The sequence below is a fragment of the Eptesicus fuscus genome, chromosome 16, assembly GCF_027574615.1.
Source record: "Eptesicus fuscus isolate TK198812 chromosome 16, DD_ASM_mEF_20220401, whole genome shotgun sequence".
Lineage (NCBI taxonomy): Eukaryota > Metazoa > Chordata > Mammalia > Chiroptera > Vespertilionidae > Eptesicus > Eptesicus fuscus.
The window spans coordinates 829,288-854,374 of NC_072488.1; the positions used below are offsets into that span (position 1 = coordinate 829,288).

Below are 25,087 nucleotides of genomic sequence, written 5' to 3' on the forward strand. Positions count from 1 at the left end.
TCCATTTATGTATGAGTTCATTGGCGGGGGCTTGTACGAACCCACAGCCTTGGTGTATTGGGACGAAGCTCTAACCAACTGAGCCACTGGCCAGGGCAAGGCAGCTGCTTTATTTTAAACAAGAAAGGGGCACGAGTCCCCCTAACATGAGGGCTGCCCCCCACTCCCCACCGGTGGTGGGAGAAGAGCCCTGTCACCTGCTCACAGGCGGCGTGGCCTCGACCGCAATCTGTATCAGGTCCCAAAGGGGCGGCCAGGCAGGGACACGGGCACACGCGGCTTGAGAATGGGTGCCGGCATAGGGCCATGGCGTGGAGACGGCATGCCCACAGAGGCTTCTACGTGAAAATCAGGCTTACGGCTCCTTCCGCTAAAACACACTCTGATCAGACAGCCTCCCCGGGGGACAGAAAAGCGAGGAGGACAAAGTAGGTTTCCTGCCGCTGTCACGCGCAGGACCGTCCGGGCGAGGGGTGTGCTGGCCCCAGGGCTCCCTATGCCCTCTGCGCCAAGAACGCCACGTACTGGCCCCGAGCCTCCAAGTGGTCCGCTGGCCGGTTGTGCGCCGTCCACACCGGCTCCCCCACGAACAGCCGCATGGCCTTCACGTAGTTCTAGGAAACGCACAGCCCTGGTTAGACCGGCCACCGGGCCTTTACCGCCCGTGTCTCAGTCTGTCAGTCACATCCCACCCGCCTGCCTCAGGGCCACAGGTCCCACCTGCTCGTCCAGCGTGAAGCGGTGGTAGATCCCCGCGGGGAGGGTGATCATGTCTCCCTTCTCCACGGCGATGCGGATCCACCTGTCCTCCGCGTCCCTCACGTCGAAGTACCCGCTGCCGTCCAACACGTAGCGGATCTCCTCGTCCCGGTGCAGGTGCTCCGTGTAGAACATCTTGATCTAGGCCACGAGGGACATGTGAGTCGCCTGCAGTCCCACCTCAGTGACAGCTGAAGAGGGCAGAATTCTCCCCCAGAAAGTCCGGGCCATTATAGCAAGTGTCAGGGGGAGCTAGGATGTTTCTGAGTCCTCCCCACCGGCCAGCACTTAAAGAATTCCCACCGCCTGGGTGTGCTGTGGCCCCATTGACACGAGGAAATGTGGCACGGAGGCAAGGTCGCTGGCCCGACGACACAGCCTGCATGTCAGAGCCGAGACTCCCAGATAGCCTGGCTCCTGCTCATAACCCACCACACACGGCAGTCACGTGGTCATACAGTCACATGCAGTCATGCTAATCACATGTCAGGGTCACACATGCAGTTACATGGTTACAGGCACACAGTCATGCTCACACTGGAAGGTCAGAAGCCACATGAAAATCTGTTAAAGGTAGTCACCTTAATAAAGAATTTCTATGCCAGGACCGGTTTGGCTCAGTGGATAGAGCGTCGGCCTGTGGACTCAGGGGTCCCGGGTTCGATTCTGGTCGGGGGCATGTGCCTTGGTTGTGGGCGCGTCCCCAGTGGGGGGTGTGCAGGAGGCGGCTGATCGATGTTTCTCTCTCATAGATGTTTCTAACTCTCTATCCCTCTCCCTTCCTCTCTGTAAAAAATCAATAAAATATATTTAAAAAAAAAAAAAAAAAAAAAAAAAAAAAATAAAGAATTTCTATTCAAATCTACTTTTCTCTTTCCCGCAATATCTTAATCAAAAATTCAAATTAAAAAAGTCTAAGCTAAAAATTTTAAAACTAAAGATAAAAATTTTAAAACTGTGCTGGGAGCGAATCCAATGAGTCCCCTCCAAACCTAGAGCTCCTTGCCTTCTCCTCGTAGTCGGGCAGCTTCTCTTTGCTGAGGGTGACGATGTCCATCCAGGAGTAGTTTCTCTCCTTCCGGATCTTCTCTAGCTCGGGGTCACTCTCATGTCTGTCAGGGTCCAGCTAAAGGGGTGAACAACGAAAGGAGGCCACGCATGCAGGAGGCACAGCATCTGGGCCGCCCACGTGCTTGTCTCCAGACATCAGGCCGGTCAACCCCAACGAACCTCCCCGCTCCTTCCCCACCTCTGTGAGTGATTCTCCCTGACAGTGAACAAAGCGCAGCTGTATTAATTCCTGCTCCCCAAGTCCTTCCTGGGGTTCCTCTTCGCACCTCGGGTCCCACTGCCAGGGGCTTCAGTGGAACACTCATGGCCTCAGGTCTGTCCACACACCCCTCGTCCCATGTGTCCTCTGCCAGCCTCCACTCCGAAGCCCAACTGAGCCCCCCACGGCCAGTCTGTTCCCCGGTCAGAATGCCCGCCGCCTCCGCCCACAGCTACAGTCCCAGCACCAGGCCGCTGCACCGACGGCCTTCTGCCATCTAGCCCAGGTGCCGTTTCCCCTCTTCCTAGTCCCGATTTAAAAAATCAGCCCAGCCCGTGTAGCTCTGGGCTTGAGCATCAACCTATGGACCAGGAGGTCACAGTCGATTCCAGTCAGGGCACAGGCCCGGATTTGGGGCTGGATTTCAGGGGGGGCGGGGGGGCAGTACAGGAGGCAGCCAATCAATGATTCTCATCATTGATGTTTCTATCTGTCTCTCCCTCTCTGAAATCAATTTTAAAAAAAGGAAAAAGCTACATTGTAAACCAAAGGGGTATTTGCTGTTCTTCAACAATTCTTGGTGCTTCGCCGAGCACAGTGGTCAGCAAACCGGCTCGCGAGCCACACGCGGCTCTTGGCCCCTTGAGTGTGGCTCTTCCACAGAATGCCGTGCGGCACGCACGTACAGTGCGATTGAAACTTCGTGGCCCATGCGCAGAAGTCGGTTTTCGGCTCTCAAATGTCAATCGTCGTACTGTTGGTATTTGGCTCTGTTGATAATGTTTGCCGACCGCTGGCCTAGCCGCCTGGCACCTGGCCGCTTCCTCCACCCACGGGAGCGCTTTGGCCCCTCATCGCACCCTGTGTTCTTCAAGGTCACTCCCCTAGGGAGCCAGCGGATTTAGTCTGAACTCCTAACGAAAACCAACGGCAGGGCATGTAGCATGCTGGCCTTGAACTGTCATGAAACGCACATGGTACCGTGAGAACTGAACGGCAAACTCCAGACTGTCTCAAAGTACTAGCCATCAACACGTTAACTTCCGCAAAGATGACTCCCCAGATGAGCGGAACAATCTAGCTTCCCACTGTGTGACCACGAGCAGGCGTGCACGCACGCTCCCTGTGCCCCCGACAAGAGCGCTGTTGGTAAGAGCACGGAATACACAGGGCGCTCGGAGCACCCAGCAAACGTCACTGAGTCCAGGTGGCCTTTGGACCCGCTGCCCCACCGTCCCATGGGGAGGAGGGAGGGGTAAGGGTCTGACACCTAGGTGACCCTCTATCTCACCCCTGCGCACACCTGCAGGTGGCAGGATCTCATTCCTCCTCTTAGATGCCAAGGCGCCGGCTGAATGCCTGCAGTCGCGCGGCCCTTGGGGTGCTTTAGGTTGTGGATGCACTAACTTTATTAGAAAACAAAACTTATCTTCCTGCCACCACAGACTTTAAACCCTTTCACTGCTCTGCAGTGTTACATCTTAGCGCAGGAAAAGATAAACACCATGTAAAAATTAACAAACACACAAAAGACAGTTTGAATTCCCGAACGCGGACCTCACAGCAATGGGGCGGCCTGGGCCCACGCCCCCTCCCCGCTGACCCCTAGCGCTGCCTGCGCGGTGCCGCCCAGGACCCAGGCCGTCCCAGCCGGCACGCCCGTCCCAGCGGGGTCCCGTCTGCAGCTGGGAACCGAGGGGCGTGGGACCTCTCCCTGGACCCGCCTGCTGCTGCTGCTGAGCATGCGCAGCACCCCTGGCCGCCCACCACCCGGCCTCGCTGAGGAGCATGCGCAGCGCGCTCAGGCGGCCGACCACCAGGCCTCGCTACTGAGCGTGCGCAGCCGACCACCCGGCCTCCCTGCGGAGCATGCGCAGCGCGTTCAGGCGGCCGACCACCAGGCCTCGCTGCGGAGCGTGCGCGCTGCCGGGTCCTGTCCAGGCCGCGGTCCCGAACTCGGCGGAGCGGGGTGCCCGGCGTCCGGGGACTCAGAGGCACCTCGCCCGCCCGCCGCCCCGCCGCCCCGCCGCCCCGCCGCCCCGCCGCCCCGCCGCCCCGCCGCCCCGCCGCGCACCTTCCAGTACAGGATCCCGAGGCGGCGCAGCTGCTCCAGGCCGACCGGGCGGGCGGGCTCGGCGCGGTGCGGCCGGCGGGGGTCGGCGGCGGAGTCGTCCAGGTACCAGGCCTGCACCATGGCGGCTGCGCGCGGAGTGCGCCCCGAGCCGCGGGCGGCGGGCGGGGCCTGCGCTCCGGGAGGCCCGCGGCGGGCGGGGCGGCTCCGGGCCTGCGGTTGGCTGCAGCCGTGCACGGCCGAGGCCTCCGCGCCCAGATCTCAGCGACGGTCACCGCAAGGCCCGGGGCCAAGTGCGTGGTTTTGTTAAGTCCGCTCAGCCGGAGCCGCCGCGGGGAGGGGCCGGCGGGGAGGGGCCCGCGGGGAGGGGCCCGGCGCCCATTCCGGCGGCTCCTGCGGTTTTAACTGGAACGTGTCCCCAAATAACAAAACATCCCGACCGACGAACCATGAGGTCACCGTTCCATAACCGGGGCGGGCAGGAGGCAGCTGGTCAATGGTTCTCATCATTGATGTTTTTTCTTTTAAAACAATATATTTTTTATTGATTTCAGAGAGAGAGAGAGACTGATGAGAATCATCGTGGGCTGCCTCCTGCACGCCCCACACGGGATGGAGCCCACAACCCCGGCCTGTGCCCTGACCCAGAATCAACCCCGACCTGGTTCATAGGTCGGCGCTCAACCACAGCCACGCTGGCCGGCCCATCATTGTTTCTCTTTCCCGTACTCTCTGAAATCAATTATATATTTTTTAAAAAGAACAAAATCTTATCTTAGAGGCAAAAAGGCAAATGGGCTCAGTAAAGAAGATCTAAGTTGATCTTTGTCAGGGAAGATAGCAGCTTAGGAATGACTGCCCACTATAACCTGTTTGTAGTTAAATGTTTAATTTTCAGACCATCTTTTGTGGTTATTTCAGGTCTCTGAGTTTGCAAGACTGCCACGCAGGCCTCCCCTGAGCTTGTCAGGTTAGCATGTGGCTCCTTTCGTTCACAGAAACAAAAAACAACAACACACACACACAAAAAGATGAGCGTTCAGAAGGTCAAAGAGATGGGACCAACAGAGAGTGGATTGAAGGGGAGGGTGGAGGAGAGAGAACAGGACGCCTGGCTCCGATTGGGCCACCAGGTCCTGAGGCTGCTGTGGGTGCTGCTGCTGGGTCACTGCTGGGTGTGAGGTCCCTCAGCGCACGGCGGGGTCAGGGGGCTCAGGTCAGGTACAGGTGGGGCCGTCACCTACCTGGGCTGTAAGCCGCCCAGGGTATGTGGACAGAGCTCAGGGCAAGGAGAGGGCCCTGGGACACCCCAACACTGTGTCACCGGGAGATGAGCCAGAAGAGGCGCTGGGCAGGGTCCCCAAGGAGCTGAAGGAAAAAATTAAAAATAAAATGCGCCTGAAACATCACTTTAGGCAGGCGCCTCGGTGTCGATTCCAGCTACCATGCTGTTACACCCCCTCCCTTACCCTTGTCTGCGTCTCAGGAAGCCCGGCTGTTGGCTTCGCAGATGTCAGCTCCCTTTCCCTGCCCAGTGCTGTTCAGACCAGGCTCCCCTGTGGGTGCTGGGATCCAGGGACCGGTCAGTGCGGCCGGAGGGGGGACCTGCAGACTGAGCTGGGAGCAGAATGGCGGGTCTTAGTTCTCTTCATTAGAAACACTCAGCACAGGGACCCCTGGCCCTGAGGTGTTCGTGGGGAGCATCTGCTGTGTCCCCCCCGCACTGCGCCTTCTCCCCCAGCCGGTCGGGCTCAGCGCCTCCCCAGTGGCCACCCGAGGACCTCGCTCCCAGAGACCCAGGGGTGGGCGGAGCTCTGGCTGGGCCGCCTGGACTCTCCCGTGGGGCTGGCTTTTCAGAACTTTTACTCCCTGACTTTGGAGAGGAAGGGACAGAGAAGTCGTTCCACTTACTTATGCATTCATTGCTTCCTCTGTGTGTGCCCTCATCCGAGATCATATGGGGATGACTAACGCACTGAGCTCCCCGGCCAGGGCCCCAGGAGCTTTTTGAAAGAAAACTGACAGGTCTTTGTTTGCTTAAGCAGCTCGGATTCCTGTCACCTGCCACTGCAGTGCCAGATTAATAACAACGGTGAGGGCGGGTGAACTCTGTAACCCCTTGGGTTCAGCGGCTGGCGCCTGAGCGAGGCCTGTGGCGCCGACCCTGGCGTGCTCACACCCTGCAGTGTCCCCTGGGAGGAAGGGAGAGGGAGAGAGAGAGAAACATCTGGAGAAAGAACCAACGCTGGTGGCCTCCTGCACAGCCCCTGCGGGGGATGGAGCCCCACACCCAGGCAGGTGCTCGGACCGGGGTTTGCTGTCATGACGCAGGGTGAGCAGTGAGGGCCGCGGGCGACCACCCCGCACAGTCCCGGCCCCCCCGCCCTGCCCAGCTGGCCAGCTCCCTAAGCACGGAGACAGCAGGAGACTGGCCGGTGACGCTGTGCAGAGACGTCTGAGCGTCCCTGAAACCATTCCTTTTGTGTCCGTTTGAAAAATCCGTGTCATTCTATGAAAAGCTGCGGCATTTCGAATGAAGAAATGACGCCCTGCCGGGGCCGGTCAGTGGTGAGCACCGTCCTGTGCAACCAAAGGTCCCCGGTTTGCTCCCGGTCAGGGCACATGCCCAGGGTTGTGGGCTCAGCCAAGGTAAAGGGACAGAGAGATCTCGGGGGGGGGGGGGGGGGTTTGCTCAAGATTTCCAGAGGCATAAACTGGTTCTGGCTGCTCAGGAGTTCCCAGGCTCCTCTGCGGTTAACACCTGTGCTGGGCGGGAAGCGGGGACACGGACCCCAGCAACGGAAACACGCGTGAGGGCGTGAGGACTCCATCTTCTCTGGAACGAAACCCCACAAGGATGTGTGAGCAAGACGCTGAAACCTGAGCTAGAAAGATCGCTTTCCAGAAAGCAAATCCGTCGGATGGAAAGCAAACTTGTACCGACATGACCAGCCCCCCAGGCGAGCACCTGCCGGGAGGCCAGAGGAGGGCACGTTCAGGCGCTTTTCATCCCGGCCAGCGGCTGCGAAGAGGGCGGGGTCGGACCTGGCCGGGCACCGGGCAGACCACGTATGTCGCCCTGGCAGCTCACCGTCACGTAGGAATAGTTACAACTTAAAAACAACTTTTAATGTGTTTTTATTGATTTCAGAGCGAGGAAGGGTGAGGGGGAGAGAAACATCACTTGGTTGCCTCCCATACACACCCCGCCCAGGGAGGGAACCCATAACCTGGGTGTGTGCCCTGGCTGGGAACTGACCATCGAGCCACATGGGCCAGGGGGGGCAGTTACAGCTCTTCACGACCAAGACGTGCAGGTCCCTAAATTGTCTTCGGCGCTTCTCGATAACAGCACTGTGCAAGTTTTAAAAAACGTTTGACATAATCATTTATTTTTATCTTTTTAATTAGCCTTTGACCACAGGAACACAGAAAAGGACACAAACACCTCACTGACCGACTCATACGGTGGATACCCCTGTACCCTCACCCGCTCAGGATCGGAACTTCGGCAGACACCCCGCCCCCGCCCCCGCCCCCGCCCCCGGGCTCCCCAGGCGTCCCTCCCTCCCTCCCTGCGAGCGCACCCCGGCTCCACAGAAATGACTGCTCGTGCGTCTGTGCGGCATCTGACCCGTCTTCCTTTCCTAAACGGGGTCTCTCCAGCGTCTGCCTTACAGCCCCCGCCTGCTCTCCGTACAGGCCGCGCGGGGAAGTCCGGCCGACGTCCCAGTGTGGCCTGCAGTCGGAGCTGGTGGTTTGGGTGCTCGTGGTGCCGCCCAGCACTTCCCTCTGCCCTCACGCTCTCTGCAGGTAGCAGCCAGATCCAGAGGCCAGAGGATCGAACCCGCGACCCTTTAGTTCGAGGGCCGACGCTCTAACCACGGAGCAGCCGGCCAGGGCGGCTGGAGTGGTTTTTGAAGTTGCCTCCCACCCTCCTGTCTGAGGGATGGAGTTCACGCAGGAGAGGCAGGATCAATGCCAGAATAATAACTCCCTCCCTGCCCTCCTTGGAAGGGGACCGACTAGGGTGTTGCACTTATTTTTATGGCACGTGTGTGTGTGTGTCCTTGGCCTTCATGCAGACTGACCCCGCCCACCAGCCCACGCTGGGTCCTGGGTCCTGGCCCGGAGCCGACCTGTCCCCTGGACATCACAGGGGTCTCCGGCGGGTTTCCTTGCCTCCATCCTGCCCCCTGCAGGCCGTTCTCGGTGCAGAAGCCCAGCTCCCATCACGGCCTGTGGCTCCCAGTGCCTACCCCGCCCCCACCCAGCTCCTGCACTCCACCCCAGCCCAGGACCCTGCCTCAGGCCATGCCCTCTGCTGGGCACTTCCTGCAGGGGTGCTGGGTCCCTCCCCTCCTCCCGTGTCAGCCCAAATGCACTTAACATCCAGCCTTCCTGGCCACACCTGCAAGTGCAGTTCTCTTCCTGTCCCCTCCCAGCTCCCTCCCTCTCCTTCACACACACACACATACTCACATGCACACACACACACACACACCACACACACACCACACACACACACACACACACAGACACACACACACGGCTGGCACTTTTTATTCCTCTTTATCCCCGTTATATTCCCACCTAACACTGGCCTCCATGGGGCCTCCCTCTCCTTCACACACACACACACACACACACACACACACACACACACACACACACACACACACACACCACACACACACACACACACACACACACACACCACCACACACACACACACATGCACACACACACACACACACACACACGCACGGCTGGCACTTTTTATTCCTCTTTATCCCCGTTATATTCCCACCTAGCACTGGCCTCCATGGGGCCTCCCTGTGACTTTTGTCTGTCTCCCCATAAGAACTTGAGCTCTGAAGGTGGGGTTTCTCTCCCCCATGTGCTCACTGTCGTGTACCCAGGATCTAGACAGAGCCTGGGCCAGAGCAGGCAGCCAGCCCATCCTCGCCGAGTGAACAACCAGCACCGACCAGAGCAACTGGGACAGCGGAACCAGGTGGGGTTCTCCGCGGGAGAGGGCGGGGCTTGCTGAGCGAGTCCTCCCCCCCCCCTTCAGGAGTGACGTCAGGCAGCCCAGCCCCGTGCGCGACGCGACACTCACTGCCGTTCTCTGTTCTGCACGCAGGCCCCGGCCAGCCGACATCCTGAGGCCACCCGCCAAGAAACTTCCAGAAGACTCGTCTGCACTGCTCAGCCAACGTTTACTAGCACGTCCTTAGGAAGTCCATGGGAGCGCAGCACGCCCAATAAAGCTTAACGCTGGGTCTCCAGTGAGTTTTCCATCTCGAACCCAGGACTGTCCAGTTCACCACGGAGTCACAGGACACCCCTGCCTCCTGAGGGGCGTGGGAGGGTCTCTCCACCTCGTGCGGAGTCGCTGCTCACGGGGAAGTGGCAGATGTCCCGGAGGACGGCGCTCAGCCCTCCGCCTGCCTCGCTCCTTCTCGCGCTAGCCTGTCGGCCGCCTCGTTGCCTACAAATCCCGCGTGACCAGGAACGTGCATCTGTGGGACAGGATTTCCCTTTTCCTTCTGCAGCCTCACGGTACCGCTCAGCCTCCGGGAGCTGAGGCGGCGCCCGCCCGCCCTCCCCTGCGGGGCCACACGGACACACTCCATCCCGACTCTCCACAGCCTGGATCTGACTGCGTGTTGCTCTTTCCCACATACGACAGGTGTAAGCTTTCCGGGCAAAGCACGTGTGTGCACCAGGGCGGGTGCCCCGACACTCACTATGCGCTGAACCTGTGGGAAGGCTGCCCCGCGTGTGTGAACACCCTTCACGCGCTATAGCGAGCTTCCCACAGCGCCCAGTCCCTCAGTGTCCTGGTTGGCCCGCAGGGCAGAGCAGGGAAACAGGTGCGTCTAACTTGCTCCGGTTGTTTGAAAAAGTAATTTTAACAAAACCCGTCTCTTATAGACACTCACCCACTGCACGTCCACGCCCCGGACAGGGGACACTCACCCACTGCACGTCCACGCCCCGGACAGGGGACACTCACCCACTGCACGTCCACGCCCTGGACGAGTCTGTCCAGCTCCATGAAGTCCTCCTTGTTGGTCACCGCCTTCCCGGCGCTGGTCCTCCATCCGTTCTCCTTCCAGCTCTGGACCCAGCTGGTGATGCCTGGAAGACACGCCCTCCAGACTAGGCGCCGCGGACGGACGGCCTCTTCCTCGCCCACGTGTGTTCTGAGCAGCATCCTGGACCTCCTCTCCTCCGGCCGCACGGGCCTCCGGCCGGCCTGAAGCCCTCCCTCCTCCTCCCTTGATCTAACCGCACTCGGCCTACAGCTCTCAGCCTGGGGCGTCACCTCCTCCAGGGAGCGCCCCAACCTTCGGCACTGCTCCGTGCTCCTACACACGCTTCCCAGGAAGTCACCAGCCCGCCGTCCTCAGTCACGCAAGCAGCGGACACGCGCAGCGCCCCGAGCAGGGCTTTACCTACGTCCTGCCCTGGCTCTAGTCCCGGCAAAGAAAACCCGATGAGGCAAACCCTGGAGCGGCAGACCTGGGGCCCCAGACCCGCACCCTTTCCTTCACACCTGACAAACCAAATGCAGCCCCGCTGACGTGAGGGTCCCCGATACAGTGACCCCACAGGTGAAGGAAGTACCTATTTCTGGCAAATGTGCTAGAAAAGCCCAGAAGGAAGACGTGAGAGCTCACCGTTGATGGTGAACATGCTGTCTGTGTACAGAACCAGCTTCGTGATGTTCTGAGCCTTGGCCTGCGCGATGGCTTTGCAGGCTGCCTGGAGAGAAGCCGGTCGTCACTGCAGAGCCTGCCCCGCGCCCGCGTCACAGACGCACAGGGACTTCAGGTGCCACGCCCCCTCTCCCTCGCGGACTGTGATGCTTACAATTCCGCTCACGGGTAAACACCTATTTGAAAGGTTTCATAATTTTTCCAGAAAAGCCCTGTCCTTTATCATCGTTACTAACCCACACTGAGTTTCTTCTGGACTTTGAGTGGCTTGTACACAGACAGCACAAAGGTCACCAGTGTGTTCAGTCGGTGCTAAGGGACGATGCCCTTCCGTGGTTAGCGGAGAACGTATCTGATAACTTACGTGAATTTCTGCCCTTTGGTTGGTTTGTCGCCCAGGAAGTCTAATGCCCACATTTCTGGATTCAAAACGATACAGAGAAAATAAAATTATAAGCTAACGTATGTTTTATTTGACATACGAAAGCATCGCACAAAAGCAGCTTTTAGAAATCAAGCCGACCACACGTCAGTTTCAGAACTTGACCTGGGAAAGCCTGCAGCCCGGCCCGCGCCGTGGTTTACTCACAGAGGGTGGCCGGGCCCCCAGTACACGCCGATGCCCGCGCGCGCCCGCCGGCGCCCGTTGCTGGAGCAGCAGCCGTCCGTGTAGACGACGACGTATTCGCCTGCGAGATGGAAGCTCAGTGAGTGTCGTCCTCACGAGAAACTGAATTCACCTAAAGGTTTACTGTGGCGAGTTAGAGGTTTTCCCCTAAAATGCCCTTTCAGATGAGAATGAGGATGTTAAACATCAGCTGCAACTTCCCCCATTAAAAAGGGGGGGAGAGTTTTTATACATACAGTTTCATTACAGATTAAAAATACAAAATCTGCCCTGACCGGTTTTGCTCAGTGGATAGAGCGTCGGCCTGCGGACTGAAGGGTCCCTGGTTCGATTCCGGTCAAGGGCATGTACCTTGGTTGCAGGCTTGATCCCCAGTGTGGGGTGTGCAGGAGGCAGCTGATCAATGATTCTCATCATTGATGTTTCTCTCTCTCTCTCCTGCTTCCTTCTTCTCTGACATCAATAAAAACATATTACAAATTATATATAAAAAGACAAACCCATGTAAGAGAACGTGTCCTTGTCCACCACAGGGGCTGCCTCCCCGTCCTGCTTCACATGCTTTGCCCGCGGCTCCCCGTTCTCCTCCCCTTCAGCCGGGGGCTCCCGGCATCGCTTGCTGGCTTTCGCTTGTGATTCGTGCACGAGCTTATCTTCCTGCCCTGAAAGACGGAGTCGGCTCAGAAGCCAGAAACAACGGACCCGACACAACAATTAAGAATCCAGAAGTTCAGCGAGTCCTTCGATGTCACCGACACTGAGTGAGACCTAAGCACCCTCTGTATGTGGCCCTGTAAAGACAATGACTCTGACGTCCTGTGAAATTGTCCTAAATTCCCACAAGCTGGACGAGGACCATGTGAAGAGGAGAGCAAAGCGTCTGTTAAAATAAACCTGGTTTCGATGGAGTCAGCAGAGACATAAAGGGTTATGGACCCGTGGGGATCACCAAGAGTTTGAAAATCTCAGGGGCTCTTTCCCCAGGAAAAACAAAGTCCAAAATTTTATATGGAAACTAGAGAACTGGACATGTGACACCTGGGAGGGGAGGCTGTGCACAGGTTAGAGGGCACCTGGGAGGGAGGCTGTGCACAGGTTAGAGGGCACCTGGGAGGGAGGCTGTGCACAGGTTAGAGGGCACCTGGGAGGGGAGGCTGTGCCCAGGTTAGAGGGCACCTGGGAGGGGAGGCTGTGCACAGGTTAGAGGGCACCTGGGAGGGGAGGCTGTGCACAGGTTACAGGGCACCTGGGAGGGAGGCTGTGCACAGGTTAGAGGGCACCTGGGAGGGGAAGGCTGTGCACAGGTTAGAGGGCACCTGGGAGAGGCTGTGCACAGGTTACAGGGCACCCGGAAGGGGAGGCTGTGCACAGGTTAGAGGGCACCCGGGAGGGGAGGCTGTGCACAGGTTACAGGGCACCTGGGAGGGGAGAGGCTGTGCACAGGTTAGAGGGCACCTGGGAGGAAGGCTGTGCACAGGTTAGAGGGCACCTGGGAGGGGAGGCTGTGCCCAGGTTAGAGGGCACCTGGGAGGGAGGCTGTGCACAGGTTACAGGGCACCTGGGAGGGGAGGCTGTGCACAGGTTACAGGGCACCTGGAAGGGGAGGCTGTGCACAGGTTAGAGGGCACCTGGAAGGGGAGGCTGTGCTCAGGTTAGAGGGCACCTGGAAGGGGAGGCTGTGCACAGGTTAGAGGGCACCTGGGAGGGGAGGCTGTGCACAGGTTACAGGGCACCTGGGAGGGGAGGCTGTGCACAGGTTACAGGGCACCTGGGAGGGGAGGCTGTGCCCAGGTTAGAGGGCACCTGGGAGGGGAGGCTGTGCCCAGGTTAGAGGGCACCTGGGAGGGGAGAGGCTGTGCCCAGGTTAGAGGGCACCTGGGAGGGGAAGGCTGTGCACAGGTTAGAGGGCACCTGGGAGGGGAGGCTGTGCACAGGTTAGAGGGCACCTGGGAGGGAGGCTGTGCACAGGTTAGAGGGCACCTGGGAGGGAGGCTGTGCACAGGTTAGAGGGCACCTGGGAGGGAGGCTGTGCACAGGTTAGAGGGCACCTGGGAGGAAGGCTGTGCACAGGTTACAGGGCACCTGGGAGGGAGGCTGTGCACAGGTTAGAGGGCACCTGGGAGGGGAGGCTGTGCACAGGTTAGAGGGCACCTGGGAGGAAGGCTGTGCACAGGTTAGAGGGCACCTGGGAGGGAGGCTGTGCACAGGTTAGAGGGCACCTGGGAGGGAGGCTGTGCACAGGTTAGAGGGCACCTGGGAGGGGAGGCTGTGCACAGGTTAGAGGGCACCTGGGAGGGAGGCTGTGCACAGGTTAGAGGGCACCTGGGAGGGAGGCTGTGCACAGGTTAGAGGGCACCTGGGAGGGAGGCTGTGCACAGGTTAGAGGGCACCTGGGAGGAAGGCTGTGCACAGGTTAGAGGGCACCTGGGAGGGAGGCTGTGCACAGGTTACAGGGCACCTGGGAGGAAGGTTGTGCCCAGGTTAGAGGGCACCTGGGAGAGGCTGTGCACAGGTTACAGGGCACCTGGGAGGGGAGGCTGTGCACAGGTTACAGGGCACCTGGGAGGGGAGGCTGTGCACAGGTTACAGGGCACCCGGGAGGGGAGGCTGTGCACAGGTTACAGGGCACCTGGGAGGGAGGCTGTGCACAGGTTAGAGGGCACCTGGGAGGGAGGCTGTGCACAGGTTAGAGGGCACCTGGGAGGGGAGAGGCTGTGCACAGGTTAGAGGGCACCTGGGAGGGGAGAGGCTGTGCACAGGTTACAGGGCACCCGGGAGGGGAGGCTGTGCACAGGTTAGAGGGCACCTGGGAGGAAGGCTGTGCACAGGTTACAGGGGCACCTGGGAGGGAGGCTGTGCCCAGGTTAGAGGGCACCTGGGAGGGAGGCTGTGCACAGGTTAGAGGGCACCTGGGAGGAAGGCTGTGCACAGGTTACAGGGGCACCTGGGAGGGGAGAGGCTGTGCACAGGTTACAGGGCACCTGGGAGGGAAGCTGTGCACAGGTTAAGGTGACAGTGATGGCGTGGTGACTACCTTTCGAACCAGGGCTCCCCGAGCTCCTGACGAAGGCCCAGGCTTCCTCTTCGGTGGCAAACTTCTTGAACCGGGCAGCAGGGAACCGGTCCACCTGCGCTCGGCATTCGTTCCTGGAACAGAGGCTGCGTCACCCGCCCCGCTCCCGGCACCCCCGTCCCCTTCGGCGGTGCTGTCCGGGGCGGGCAGAGCGCAGGCTGGGCGGCCTCGGTCTGCGGGGCCACCGCTCGTGCTTCCCCGCCTCCAGGCACCGCAGTCCCGGGGTCTCCGAACCCGAGCCCGGTCATCACTTCCGGGGCCGGCGCGCTCACCAGGTCAGGAAGACGCCGGCCTTGCGGCCCCTCCTCACGGCGTAGAACATGCCGAGCCCGCCGCTGCGGCAGCGCACGGCGGCCAGAGCGACTCTGTGCACCACGCCCAGGAGCCGGGTCATCGCTCCCTCCCCGGCCCGGGCCGGCACCCCGGCCCTCGGCTCCGCGCCGCCATCGCGCCGCCCAAACTCCGGCGGCGGCGCGGGGAGATGACGCGCAAACCGGTGGGCGGGGCCTAGAGCCGAGCGCTCCGCGGGTTCGTGCATTTCCGGGATGTCAGTGAGAAAGTGAGGCCGGAGGGCAGGTCCCGGGCGGGGCGGGGCGGGGCCTGGATCCAGGGCGGTGTGGGCGGGGCCACGCGAAGGGCGGGGCGTAGGGAGGGGTGCGATTGGTTCGCGCCGTGTGGGCGGGGCCTTGTGTGGGCGGGGTCTGTGAGTTGTGGGCGGGGCCTGGCGCCCTCCTGGGCTGGGAAGCCGGTTGGGCTGTAAATGAAGAGATGGTACCGGAGGGGCCCAGCAGAGGTGCTGCCTGCCAGCTGCCCCCCGCCCCCCAGCGTGATCGAGGGGTCAGACCTACTTAGGACTCGCTTCTCCAAGTGCATTGGCTGGCTGTGCTCCTTTATCACAGAGACCACTTGTGTTTAAAACCTAAAACAGTGGAACCGGGCAGTGAGAACTACCCGTGAAATAAGTTCATTAAAGTGCAGATTTTAGCCCCAGCTGGTTTGGCTCAGTGGATAGAGCGTCAGCCTGTGGACTGAAGGGTCCCAGGTTCGATTCCGGTCAAGGGCACATGCCCGGGTTGCAGGCTCAATCCCCAATGGGGGACGTGCAGGAGGCAGCCAATCAATGATTCTCTCTCATCATTGATGTTTCTATCTTTCTCCCCCTCTCCCTTCCTCTCTGAAATCAATAAAGATATATATTTAAAGAATAAAAATAAAGTGCAGGTTTAGTTTGCACGTTACATGTTTCATTAAATTTGAATAATGTCTTTGAAATGGACATTTATGCTTTTTAACTGCTAAGTATTGGTTCTAAAATAATGAATTACAACGGATCATGGTAGGGGTATAGCTAAGAAAACTCGTTGGCGGGAGAAGGGTGTTACAATAACCACTCTGGGTGTCAAATGCACTGGAGGGCCCCGCCCCATCCTTCCATATGCACTCCCAGGTTTCTGCTAGTCATCCGGGTGGTCTGACCAGTCTGCCCCTCAGCCTGAATAGCAGTAGGAAATGCCCCCTGGTAGCCCAAGGGACATGGGGAAATTACTGAGCTGAGGGCATTTTAACGGCAATCTTCCAGGGGCAGTGTTCTTTTGTTACCTATTTAAGTGATGACCCTACAGGTGGTCAGCAGTGGTGCACCTAGTGACCTGCTAACAAGGACAATGCTAGCACAGTGTGATGCCTGAGGATGCTTCACCTGTCCTCCTGTCCCCGAGCGCCACATATACCCACTTCAGGTCCCAGCCACAACGTACTAGCTGTGTAAGTTTGGTGAGTTGCTCAAGGTCTCTTATCTCCTTTGAAAACTGGAGGTAATGATGCTATGCCTGACGGCAGAGAATAGGGACTGTGTGCCTCGCACGTGGTCTGATACAGAAGCGTGCCCTCACTGCCACACTAATCCTTTTCATCTGTACCTATTTCGTGAATATTAATGGAAGAATGCTGTTTCTTTTAATGAAATATATTGAAGATGAGCAAATGATCAGTTTATGATAAAAATCAAGTGTTACTATTTACATATTTTAAATGTCAATATCTGAGCGATTACCTTCTGTCCACCTGATAGGTTACTGATGCCTCAAGATCATGGACTGTTATATAGGAAGGGTGACCTGGAAACTTCCAGAAGCCAGTGACCTTGCTCCAGTGCGTGTGTTTTTCCCATCCATTGCAGGCTTGCACCTTGGTTTCACTCACATGCTTCTTACATGGGCAGGCAGATGAGGGTTGTAAAATCCTGACAGCTTTCAGTGGAGGGCAGAGAAGAGACCTTCAACCCATTAATTCCTGGTTGAACAGACAGGTCCATAAATTCATTGTACATGCAAGGACTCCTCATTAACTCTGCCGGTCACTTTATTATGCATATTAGGAACTGGGGAAAAGAGTGACTTTGAAGTCTGGGCTCTCTTCCCGTCTCCCCCTCACCCTGCGCCCCAGGCTTTCTGCCTCACAGATGCTGACATTACACATTCCCAGCTCAGGATTTTTTTGACTGATTGATTGATTTTGAGAGAAGGAAACATCGATTTGTTGCTCTACTTATTTATGCATTCATTAGTTGATTTTTTTTAAAATATATTTTATTGATTTTTTACAGAGTGGAAGGGAGAGGGATAGAGAGTTAGAAACATCAATGAGAGAGAAACATCGATCAGCTGCCTCCTGCACACCCCCTACTGGGGTTGTGCCCGCAACCAAGGTACATGCATGCCCTTGACCGGAATCGAACCTGGGACCTTCAGTCCGCAGGCCGACGCTCCATCCACTGAGCCAAACTGGCTTCGGCCATTGGTTGATTATTGTATGAGCCCTGACCGGGGATGGAACCCTCAACCTTGGCTTATCAGGACGATTTAACAACGTTCTATCTTCGGGTACTTCCCTCGGGCCAGGTCTCCCGCCCAGACCCCGGCTTCGAACCTCCAAGATCCCGCAGAGAAGCTCTCCGGAACCATAACGAAACTGAGGCTCCCGGGGCGGAAAAGTGTTACTGGAGCACTGGACCCCCGGAGTCCTTTTCCGGGATCCTCTAGGCTCCTGCCCTGTCTCAGTGGTTCTTCCGGTTCCTTTAGCTCCGCCTCTTCCTTTCCGCCGCCGAGATCTGACGAGCTCTCGCGAGATTCAGGCCTCTTCTCAAGCCGGCGCTCACCCAAGTAAGTGTGGGGCCTCTCGTCCGCGCGAACTTTTCGGCCAATGTTGAGGGCGACACGCTTTGGGGTCAGCGCTGGAGCGGCGGGCCCTGCTCGCCGGGTGGGGATGCGGCGGATAACGCGGCGTGGGCCCCCCGATGGCGCGCGCGGGGCGGGCGGGGGCGCGGGGACCCGCTCAGCCTCGGGCGCTCTCCGTTTCCAGGAGGAGCCATGTTCAGTTCTAGTGCCAAGATTGTGAAGCCCAATGGCGAGAAGCCAGACGAATTCGAGTCCGGCATCTCCCAGGTGAGACGTGGCCCCTGGCGCGTGTCCCGGCGGGCGGCGGGCACGGAGTCCCCGGCGGGCGGTGGGCACGGAGGCCCCGGCGGCGGCCGCGCGCGGGTCGCTGAGGTCGCCTCCGCCCCTTCTCCAGGCTCTGCTAGAACTGGAGATGAACTCTGACCTCAAGGCCCAGCTGCGGGAGCTGAACATCACCGCGGCCAAGGTAAGGGCACGCGGCGAACGCTTTGCCGGTGTCGGTCCGAGGGCGGGCGCGTCCCGAGCTGCCCGGGGGACCCAGGAGGGCTGCACCCTCAGGGCGGAGTGGGCTGGCGTTTCGCGGCGCTCCTGGTTCACCCCTTTGCTCTCGGCGCGCGTGCTCCGCGTGCAGGCGACCGGAAGGTTTCGGAACGCGTGTCTTGCACTCGGAAGCTGCGGTGCTTGCTTAGTGTTGAGTTTGCAGAGCGGAGCCAGCCCGTTTTTGTTGGAAGCAACTTAAACGTCATCGCCCGCGGTGGACTGTTGTCACCTGTGCGTGCGCTCACAGCCGCGGCCCCGTCACGTGCGAGGCAGAAAGTGACAGGAGGGCTGGGTGGCCACGTCAGGGCCCGGTCTGACAGTGTGCACGCTGCACCTGAGCGCACACCGTGGAGGCTCTCGACTTACACTGTTGTGGATTTGTCCTTTTCTTTTAAATTTATTTATTGATTAAGGTATTACATATTTGTCCTCATCCCCCCCCCCTTCCCATCTCAAACCCCTTCCCACGCATGCCCCCACCCCCCTGTTGTCCGTGACCACTGGTTAGACTCATATGCATGCACACAAGTCCTTTGGTTGATCTCTCCCCCTTACCCCCACCCTCCCCCACCTTCCCTCTGAGGTCCCACAGTCTGATCCATGCTTCCTTGTCTTCGGGTCTGTTTGATTTGTCTTTTTCTAAAGTGTCTGTCTTTTTTTTCTATTTAAGTGTCTGCCTTTTTGTTTTTTAATTTAAATTCTTTGTTGTTTAAAATATTGCATATGTCTCCTCTTTCCCCCATTGACCTCTCTGCCACCCCCCAGCACGTGCCTAGTGTCTGTGTCCATTGGTCATGCTCATATGCACACACAAGTCGGTTGATCTCTTACCGCCCCCCCCCCCCCACCCCCACTTCCCTGCCTTCCCTCTGAGGTTGGACGGTCTGTTGGATGCTTCTAAGTCTCTGGATCTATTTTGTTCATGTTGTTCATTATATTCCACAAATGAGTGAGATCACGTGATATTTATCTTTCTCTGACTGGCTTACTTCACTTAGCATAGTGCTCTCTGTCCATCCATGCTGTTGCGAATGGTAAGAGTTCCTTTTTTCAGCAGCGTAGTATTCCATGGTGTAGATGTACCAGTTTTTTAATCCACTCATCTGCTCATGGGCACTTAGGCTGTTTCCGGATTTGTCTTTTTTAGGAAATTGAAGTTGGTGGCGGTCGGAAAGCTATTATCATCTTCGTCCCGGTTCCTCAGCTCAAGTCTTTCCAGAAAATCCAGGTCCGGCTGGTGCGCGAGCTGGAGAAAAAGTTCAGCGGGAAGCATGTGGTCTTCATCGCTCAGGTACCGTGTCCTGTGGGAGCTGTTCTTACTGAGCTCCGTTAAGAGCACGCATGTGGGCACTTGGAGTGATTAACGTAACCCTGTTGTGGCTATAGAGGAACGAGCTTAGATGGTGGAGAGCTGGGGAAGGTGTGCTTGTGGCGCGTTAAAAGGGTAAAGTACACTTTTGCTATTAATGAGCAAATGGCGTAGACATAGCTGCTTAAAGAGTGATCAAACTAAGGCACCTGAGCCAGGATTTTTCTGCCTGAGAATCACCTGAAGCTTGCTGCGCAGGTGAGGTGAGGTGGGGGGCGGGGATGCTGGGGGCCATCTGGAGGAGAAGGGAGATCGTCAGGAGGGTTTCCCAGGGACTTGCTTGGTCTGGGTGGCTGGGCTTTCTCAGAGTTTGGGTTCTGTGATGTTTGTCTTTAAAGCAGTTGACAGTTTCCTCTGACAGCTTAAGGCCCTGTTGTTGGTGCTGCATGACCATGTTTGCCTTGCAGAGGAGGATTCTGCCGAAGCCAACTCGAAAAAGCCGGACAAAGAACAAGCAGAAGCGGCCCAGGAGGTGAGTCTCTCGTCGGCCTCCGGCGTGGTACCCGCTGCCTCGCGGGGCTGTTGCAGGAAGAGCTGCGCAGGTGTCTGAGGTCACGTGGTGGTGGTTTAGGGAAGCTGGTCACGTGGGCTTGTGATTGAGTGACTGGTTTCCTCGGTAACGGGAGTGAAGTGTTTACCGTTTGGAGGAGTGACAGGTGCTGCGTGGTTGGGACCATGCTCGCAGCGGTCACACAAGATGGAGATGGTGTCCTTGGCTCTTGGGCAAAGGAGGGGACAGCGGAGGACCCTTAGTTCAGGGCGCAGCAGACGGGTGGCCAGCTGTGTCGGCTGGGCCTTGAGGGAAGGCACATCAGCCTTTTCTGTTGCTGACGGCACAGGTGGAACCTATTGCGCTTGTAGACGCTGGTGAGGATGCTCAGAGCTTGACTGGCTGGGTTCTCTGCGGGCCTCAGGGTGTCGGCTTGGAGGGTTGGCCCGCAGCCCTGCCCCCCCCTGACGGGTTTAAGGAAGACATACTGTGTCCTGCTCTGCCAGATGGGCCTTAGTTAAGTGTGTGGTTTTTATCATGTTATCCCTGCTCACAGGATGGGGAGAAAAGGTTTTTTAATAAAAAGTAAATAGAAAAGTAAAGGTGGGGAGACTGGCCCGGACGGCCTGGAGCGCTGGCCCATCACAGCTGTCACAGTGCGGGGGGGGGGGGGGGGGGGGGGTGAAGCCAGCCTTGTGTCGGAAGGACCAGAAGGGACTCCAGGTGAGGGCTGATGTGCTCACTGCCCCGCATTGGGTGGGGGCGGCGGGGAAGGCAGGTGTGCGTTCGAGGGGCTTGAATTACAGGGTTCAGTCCTTTGAGCTTGTCCGTGGGCAGCTTTGGTGTAAGAATTCAGGAATGGCATGCTCTCCCTCCGGGACCCTCCAGCCTCCCCTCTCAGGTGTGCGTTCCTGAGGGTCCTCCTGAGACTTGGAACCAGGGGGGTGGTGGGCGGCTCACCCGGACCCCGTCTCCAAGGCCCCTTCTCTGACTTCTCTGAGCCAAAGCAGCCCAGCGGGGCTCCCCGTTGCTTCTCCTGAACCTTCCTCAGTTCCCTGGCCCAGCTTTCAGAAACACACTCTCAGAGGAAAAATAAAACAGTTCAGGAGTATTTTCTGTATCCTAGCTAGTTTGCAAGAGATCAAATGTAGGAGATAATCGAGAGCATTTAGTTGGTTAATCGTGGCACCTAAGCGGCTTGTAATCTCGGCTCTGAGTACAGAACAGACCCTTTGCTTCGAGCCCAGCTGAGGACCTGGCTCCAGACCTGCGCCTTCCCTCTCCTCTTCCCAGACCTGCGTCCACGGCCTCTCTCCTGACAGATCCAGTTCCCGGGCACCGCGGCCCCCGCTGCCCAGCAGGCCTCCTGCCTTCAGACGTGCGCTCTGCGTTCAGGGGTCGTCTTTCTCTCTCTCAGATTCAGGGCCGAGGTTTACGTGTTTGGCTTTTAATCTAGAAAAGTCAACTATTGCTCCGCTGACGGCAGCTCAGGCTCTGGTTGGTGGTCATCAAAGTTGCATTGCACTGGCCACCCTTTGAAGAGAAATTAGCCAGCGTTGGAGTCTGGGAAATGTTTGTTTGTTGCTTTTAGAGAGAGAAATAGTGATTTTTTCTGGGTGTTCGTGCATTCAGTGGTTGGTTTGCATGTGCCCTGACCGTGATGGGACCCCTGCAGCCGTGGTGGATGGGCCGATGGAGCTACCGGCCAGGGTTTGCTTCCATCTCCCTCGTCTGAAGGGGCAGTGAACGGAGTTCCACGGGGAGCGCGTCCCCAGCCCTGTAAGCAGGTGCTTGTAAGGGGCAGCGGTGGTCAGTGCAGCCGACCGTCGTGTCTGTCTCTAAAGGCGACGGAGGCCTTGGGGTGCCGTCTGCGGCCATGTCACAGTAAGGCCCTGGCGGTGCCTTGGGGGCCGCTGGAAAGCCTTCCCTCCTGTGCGGGACCTCCAGACGGCCTGGGTTGGTGCCGCACTGCTGACCCGGGACAGGTCCCTAGACAAACCCCAGGGCCCAGGGTGCTCGGTAAGCTTGGAGGACGACCGTGTCGGCTGTCCTGCCCCCGCGCTGCCTCGGAGGGTGGGAGTCATTGACCTGTTGTCAGCAGCCCATGGGCTGTGAAGGTGTCATGACGTCAGGGGGAGCAGGGTCCATGGCAGTTTGCGGGGGGGGGGGGTGACGGGTTGGAAGTTGGGGACCTCAGGGGCCGCTGTCCTAGAGCTGGTGATAGAAGCCTCGGGGGTGGGATGTTGCCTCGAGCGATGGTTGAGAAGGAGGGTTAGGGTGGTGAGAGGCCGCGGAAGCACTTTGGTGGGCAAGCGTGATCACGTGAGCGCGATAGCCGAGGAGTCGTACGAGTGGACGGGAGCCTACGGTGGGTGTCAAGGCCTCGCCCCTTCCCTGGAGATGGGCACTCGCGCGGCTTGGTGACCCGTTTACCGGGGAGCATCCACGCTGACCTTCAGATGAGGAGGCGGCGGTTGGCGCCCTCCGGTTGGCGCGGCCCTGGTTGCCATGTTCGCTGTAGGGAGCGCACTTGGAAACGTGCTGCTTTGGTTTGGGGCGACCTGTGACTTGCAGAGGTGCCCTTGGCCCCAGCGGAGCGCCGCCGCCTCCTGGGTCCTCACTCTGCCCTGTCCTTGAAGCCGCACGCTGACCGCCGTGCACGACGCCATCCTGGAGGACCTGGTCTTCCCGAGTGAGATCGTGGGCAAGCGGATCCGCGTGAAGCTGGACGGCAGCCGGCTCATCAAGGTGCATCTGGACAAGGCGCAGCAGAACAACGTCGAGCACAAGGTGGCGCTGCTGGGTGTGGGGTGGGGTGGGGTGCGGATGCTGGGTGTTGGGTGGGGTGGGGTGGGGTGCGGATGCTGGGTGTTGGGTGGGGTGGGGTGGGGTGCGGGCACCGGCGGGCCGGGCAGCACCACGACGGGGTTGGACACTCGGCACTGCCCGTGGCGGCTTTGTGGGCCAGTTTGAACGGGCGGGTTGTAGGTGATTAGGAAAGAGGGAGTAAACGGTTCCAGGGTTTGACTTTCGGTGAGGCTGTGTGTGTGTGTGTGTATGTGTGTGTGTGTGTGTGTATGGGGGACAATAAAGGAAGTAGAAAGTTTTGTTATTGTTGACGAGCTTTTTTTTTTTCTTGTAGGTTGAAACGTTCTCTGGTGTCTATAAGAAGCTCACAGGCAAGGACGTTAATTTTGAATTCCCAGAGTTCCAATTGTAAAGAAAAATGACTAAATAAAGTATTCTCAGTATTCTGTTGAGGCGTCTTTCAAACTTCAGGGAGGTGTGGAGCTCCTTCCTCGGCCGGGGTGTCGGCCCGGCTGGATGCAGGGATGTGGCCGTGGAAGTAGCCCCAGAGCAGCCCCTCCCTGGGTCCAGCCGGGGGCACAGCCTGAGGTGCGGACGCGCCCCCAGCAGTGCTGACGGCAGTCGGGCGGCCGGGCTTGAGGAGCTCCTGAGAGGCGGGCAGGGTCAGGAGCTGAGCTGCGAGCCGGAGACGGGCTTTTTCCGAGCGCAGTCTGATGAGAACGCGCTGTGCCCACTCATTTTTGTGGTTAAAAACATACAGCGTTACCATCTTGGGCATGTTTGCACGTACAGCTCCGTAGCATTGGGCACATTTCAGGGTCCTGGCCAGCCCCCCAGCCCTGCTTATCACGGAGAACCGAACCAGACTCACTGAGCCCTCCCCTCCCTTTCCCTCCCCCAGAGCCGCGCGTTCCCATGTGGAGCTCCACGCTAGGTCTCACGTGGTCTTGGGGAGGTCAAGTGTGCGGGTGAGATTGGGTTTTCATCGAAGGTGTAAACAGGCCAGTGAGCCGCTTCATCCCTTCGTTTCCTGACCGGCTGCTGGCCCAGGCCTTCGGGGTAGTTGGAGGGGAAGCAGGGCTCTGGGCCTGTTGGCCAGGGGGCTTCGAGGATCTCTAAGCCGAGAGCCAAGGGCTGGTGAGGCCGGGCTTCTAGGATGAGCATTGCTGCACGGTGGGGCTTCGGGTCAGCTCTCACCGCCATCGTCAGTGCCTGGCATGACGCCCCGGCCACCTGGGTCCTGTGTCCAGAGTGGCCAGCTGAGCGGTGCTCTGAGGCTGGGACTCGTCTGCACTGGGGAGGGGGGCCCTGTTGCTCTGCGCTTGCAGGAGCTGGAGGAGGGGAGCCCTGGTCCTGGGAGGGGAGCCGCGGGGTCTGTCCTGAGGGGCAGTGTCCCAGGGGTAGGACTGCAGGCCCGGCCAGTGAGATTCCACACAGCGCTGGCCTCTGTCCACATCTCTCCCTTATCCCCGAGGAATGTAAATAGTGACCGCGAGGCTCAGATTCTCCTCTGGAAGTGGCCCCGGAGGGTCAGAGGTCAGGAGGGGAGGAGAGAGGAAGACAGGCCTACCAGAAGCACCATTGTTTCTGACGACTGTTCATTGGTGAGGCACAGTGAACGCTCACAGCTGAAACAGTCCTGATTCAATCCACTTGAAACAGCCCGGCCGGCGCGGCTCGGTGAGCGTCCACCTAAGAACCAGGTGGTCATGGGTAGATTCCCAGTCAGGGCACATCCCCAGTAGGAGGCAGCTGATCAGTTCTCTCATTATTGATGTTTCTATCTCCCTTCCTCTCTGAAATCAAGAAAAATATATATAACTTTAAATATATTTTATTGATTTTTACAGAGAGGAAGGGAGAGAAAGAGAGAGCTAGAAACATGGATGAGAGGGAAACATCCATCAGCTGCCTCCTGCACACCCCCCATGGGGGATCAGCCCCCAACCCAGGTACATGCCCTTGACGGGAATCGAACCTGGGACCCTTCAGTCTGCAGGTCATCACTCTATCCACCGAGCCAAACCGGTTATTCCTTTTTCTTTTTTTTTTTTTTTTTAAGAAAAATAAAAAAGAATTTTGCATCTATAGACTGGAATCTCAGTGAGAGGGTGGGTGGGGGGAGGTGACCAGCCATGGACACAGACAATAGGTGGTGGAGGGCGGGGGCGGGGC

At 58.5% G+C, this 25,087-nt stretch overlaps 3 protein-coding genes across 5 annotated transcripts; 1 reads left to right on the forward strand and 2 right to left on the reverse strand.

The window, feature by feature from the left end:
- Nucleotides 1-53: 53 nt before the first annotated feature.
- On the reverse strand, nucleotides 54-4,351 carry ADI1 (acireductone dioxygenase 1). The gene is made up of 5 exons (XM_054728347.1): nucleotides 4,304-4,351; nucleotides 4,104-4,271; nucleotides 1,766-1,885; nucleotides 721-900; nucleotides 54-614 (listed from the first exon to the last, which is right to left on the reverse strand). Exons 2-5 carry the CDS (start codon nucleotides 4,221-4,223, stop codon nucleotides 495-497), a joined length of 540 nt encoding a protein of 179 aa, XP_054584322.1. The 5' UTR covers nucleotides 4,224-4,271; nucleotides 4,304-4,351; the 3' UTR covers nucleotides 54-494.
- A 4,952-nt stretch (nucleotides 4,352-9,303) lies between these two features.
- RNASEH1 (ribonuclease H1) lies at nucleotides 9,304-15,021 on the reverse strand. Of its 3 annotated transcripts, XM_054728338.1 has the most exons (9): nucleotides 14,802-15,021; nucleotides 14,491-14,603; nucleotides 11,957-12,118; nucleotides 11,418-11,517; nucleotides 11,193-11,247; nucleotides 10,983-11,004; nucleotides 10,790-10,870; nucleotides 10,123-10,247; nucleotides 9,304-9,625 (listed from the first exon to the last, which is right to left on the reverse strand). In XM_054728338.1, exons 1-9 carry the CDS (start codon nucleotides 14,921-14,923, stop codon nucleotides 9,539-9,541), a joined length of 867 nt encoding a protein of 288 aa, XP_054584313.1. In that variant the 5' UTR covers nucleotides 14,924-15,021; the 3' UTR covers nucleotides 9,304-9,538. The 3 variants fall into 3 exon arrangements, 2 of the variants coding, with proteins under 2 accessions (XP_054584313.1, XP_008160660.2); XM_008162438.3 differs by lacking the exon at nucleotides 10,983-11,004 and having other exon boundaries at nucleotides 10,790-10,874; XR_008558587.1 differs by lacking the exon at nucleotides 10,983-11,004 and having other exon boundaries at nucleotides 9,547-9,625.
- Nucleotides 15,022-17,611: 2,590 nt separating this feature from the next.
- RPS7 (ribosomal protein S7) lies at nucleotides 17,612-23,355 on the forward strand. Its single transcript, XM_054728346.1, has 7 exons — nucleotides 17,612-17,690; nucleotides 17,890-17,972; nucleotides 18,100-18,171; nucleotides 19,393-19,536; nucleotides 20,022-20,086; nucleotides 22,744-22,894; nucleotides 23,247-23,355. The coding sequence occupies exons 2-7, from the start codon at nucleotides 17,898-17,900 to the stop codon at nucleotides 23,322-23,324; spliced, it is 585 nt and encodes a 194-aa protein (XP_054584321.1). The 5' UTR covers nucleotides 17,612-17,690; nucleotides 17,890-17,897; the 3' UTR covers nucleotides 23,325-23,355.
- Nucleotides 23,356-25,087: the final 1,732 nt, after the last annotated feature.

Coding starts and splice junctions, on each gene's coding strand:
- ADI1 (XM_054728347.1), bottom strand. CDS start 4,223: ATGGTGCAGGCCTGGTACCTGGACGACTCCGCCGCCGACCCCCGCCGG. Junction 901..1,765: donor TGCCCGACTACGAGGAGAAG/GCAAGGAGCTCT, acceptor CTCGTGGCCTAG/ATCAAGATGTTCTACACGGA. Junction 615..720: donor GCTTCACGCTGGACGAGCAG/GTGGGACCTGTG, acceptor TGCGTTTCCTAG/AACTACGTGAAGGCCATGCG.
- RNASEH1 (XM_054728338.1), bottom strand. CDS start 14,923: ATGACCCGGCTCCTGGGCGTGGTGCACAGAGTCGCTCTGGCCGCCGTG. Junction 14,604..14,801: donor GCCGGCGTCTTCCTGACCTG/GTGAGCGCGCCG, acceptor CCTCTGTTCCAG/GAACGAATGCCGAGCGCAGG. Junction 10,871..10,982: donor GTTTACCCGTGAGCGGAATT/GTAAGCATCACA, acceptor CTCTCCAGGCAG/CCTGCAAAGCCATCGCGCAG.
- RPS7 (XM_054728346.1), top strand. CDS start 17,898: ATGTTCAGTTCTAGTGCCAAGATTGTGAAGCCCAATGGCGAGAAGCCA. Junction 17,973..18,099: donor TCGAGTCCGGCATCTCCCAG/GTGAGACGTGGC, acceptor CCCCTTCTCCAG/GCTCTGCTAGAACTGGAGAT. Junction 20,087..22,743: donor AAGCAGAAGCGGCCCAGGAG/GTGAGTCTCTCG, acceptor CTGTCCTTGAAG/CCGCACGCTGACCGCCGTGC.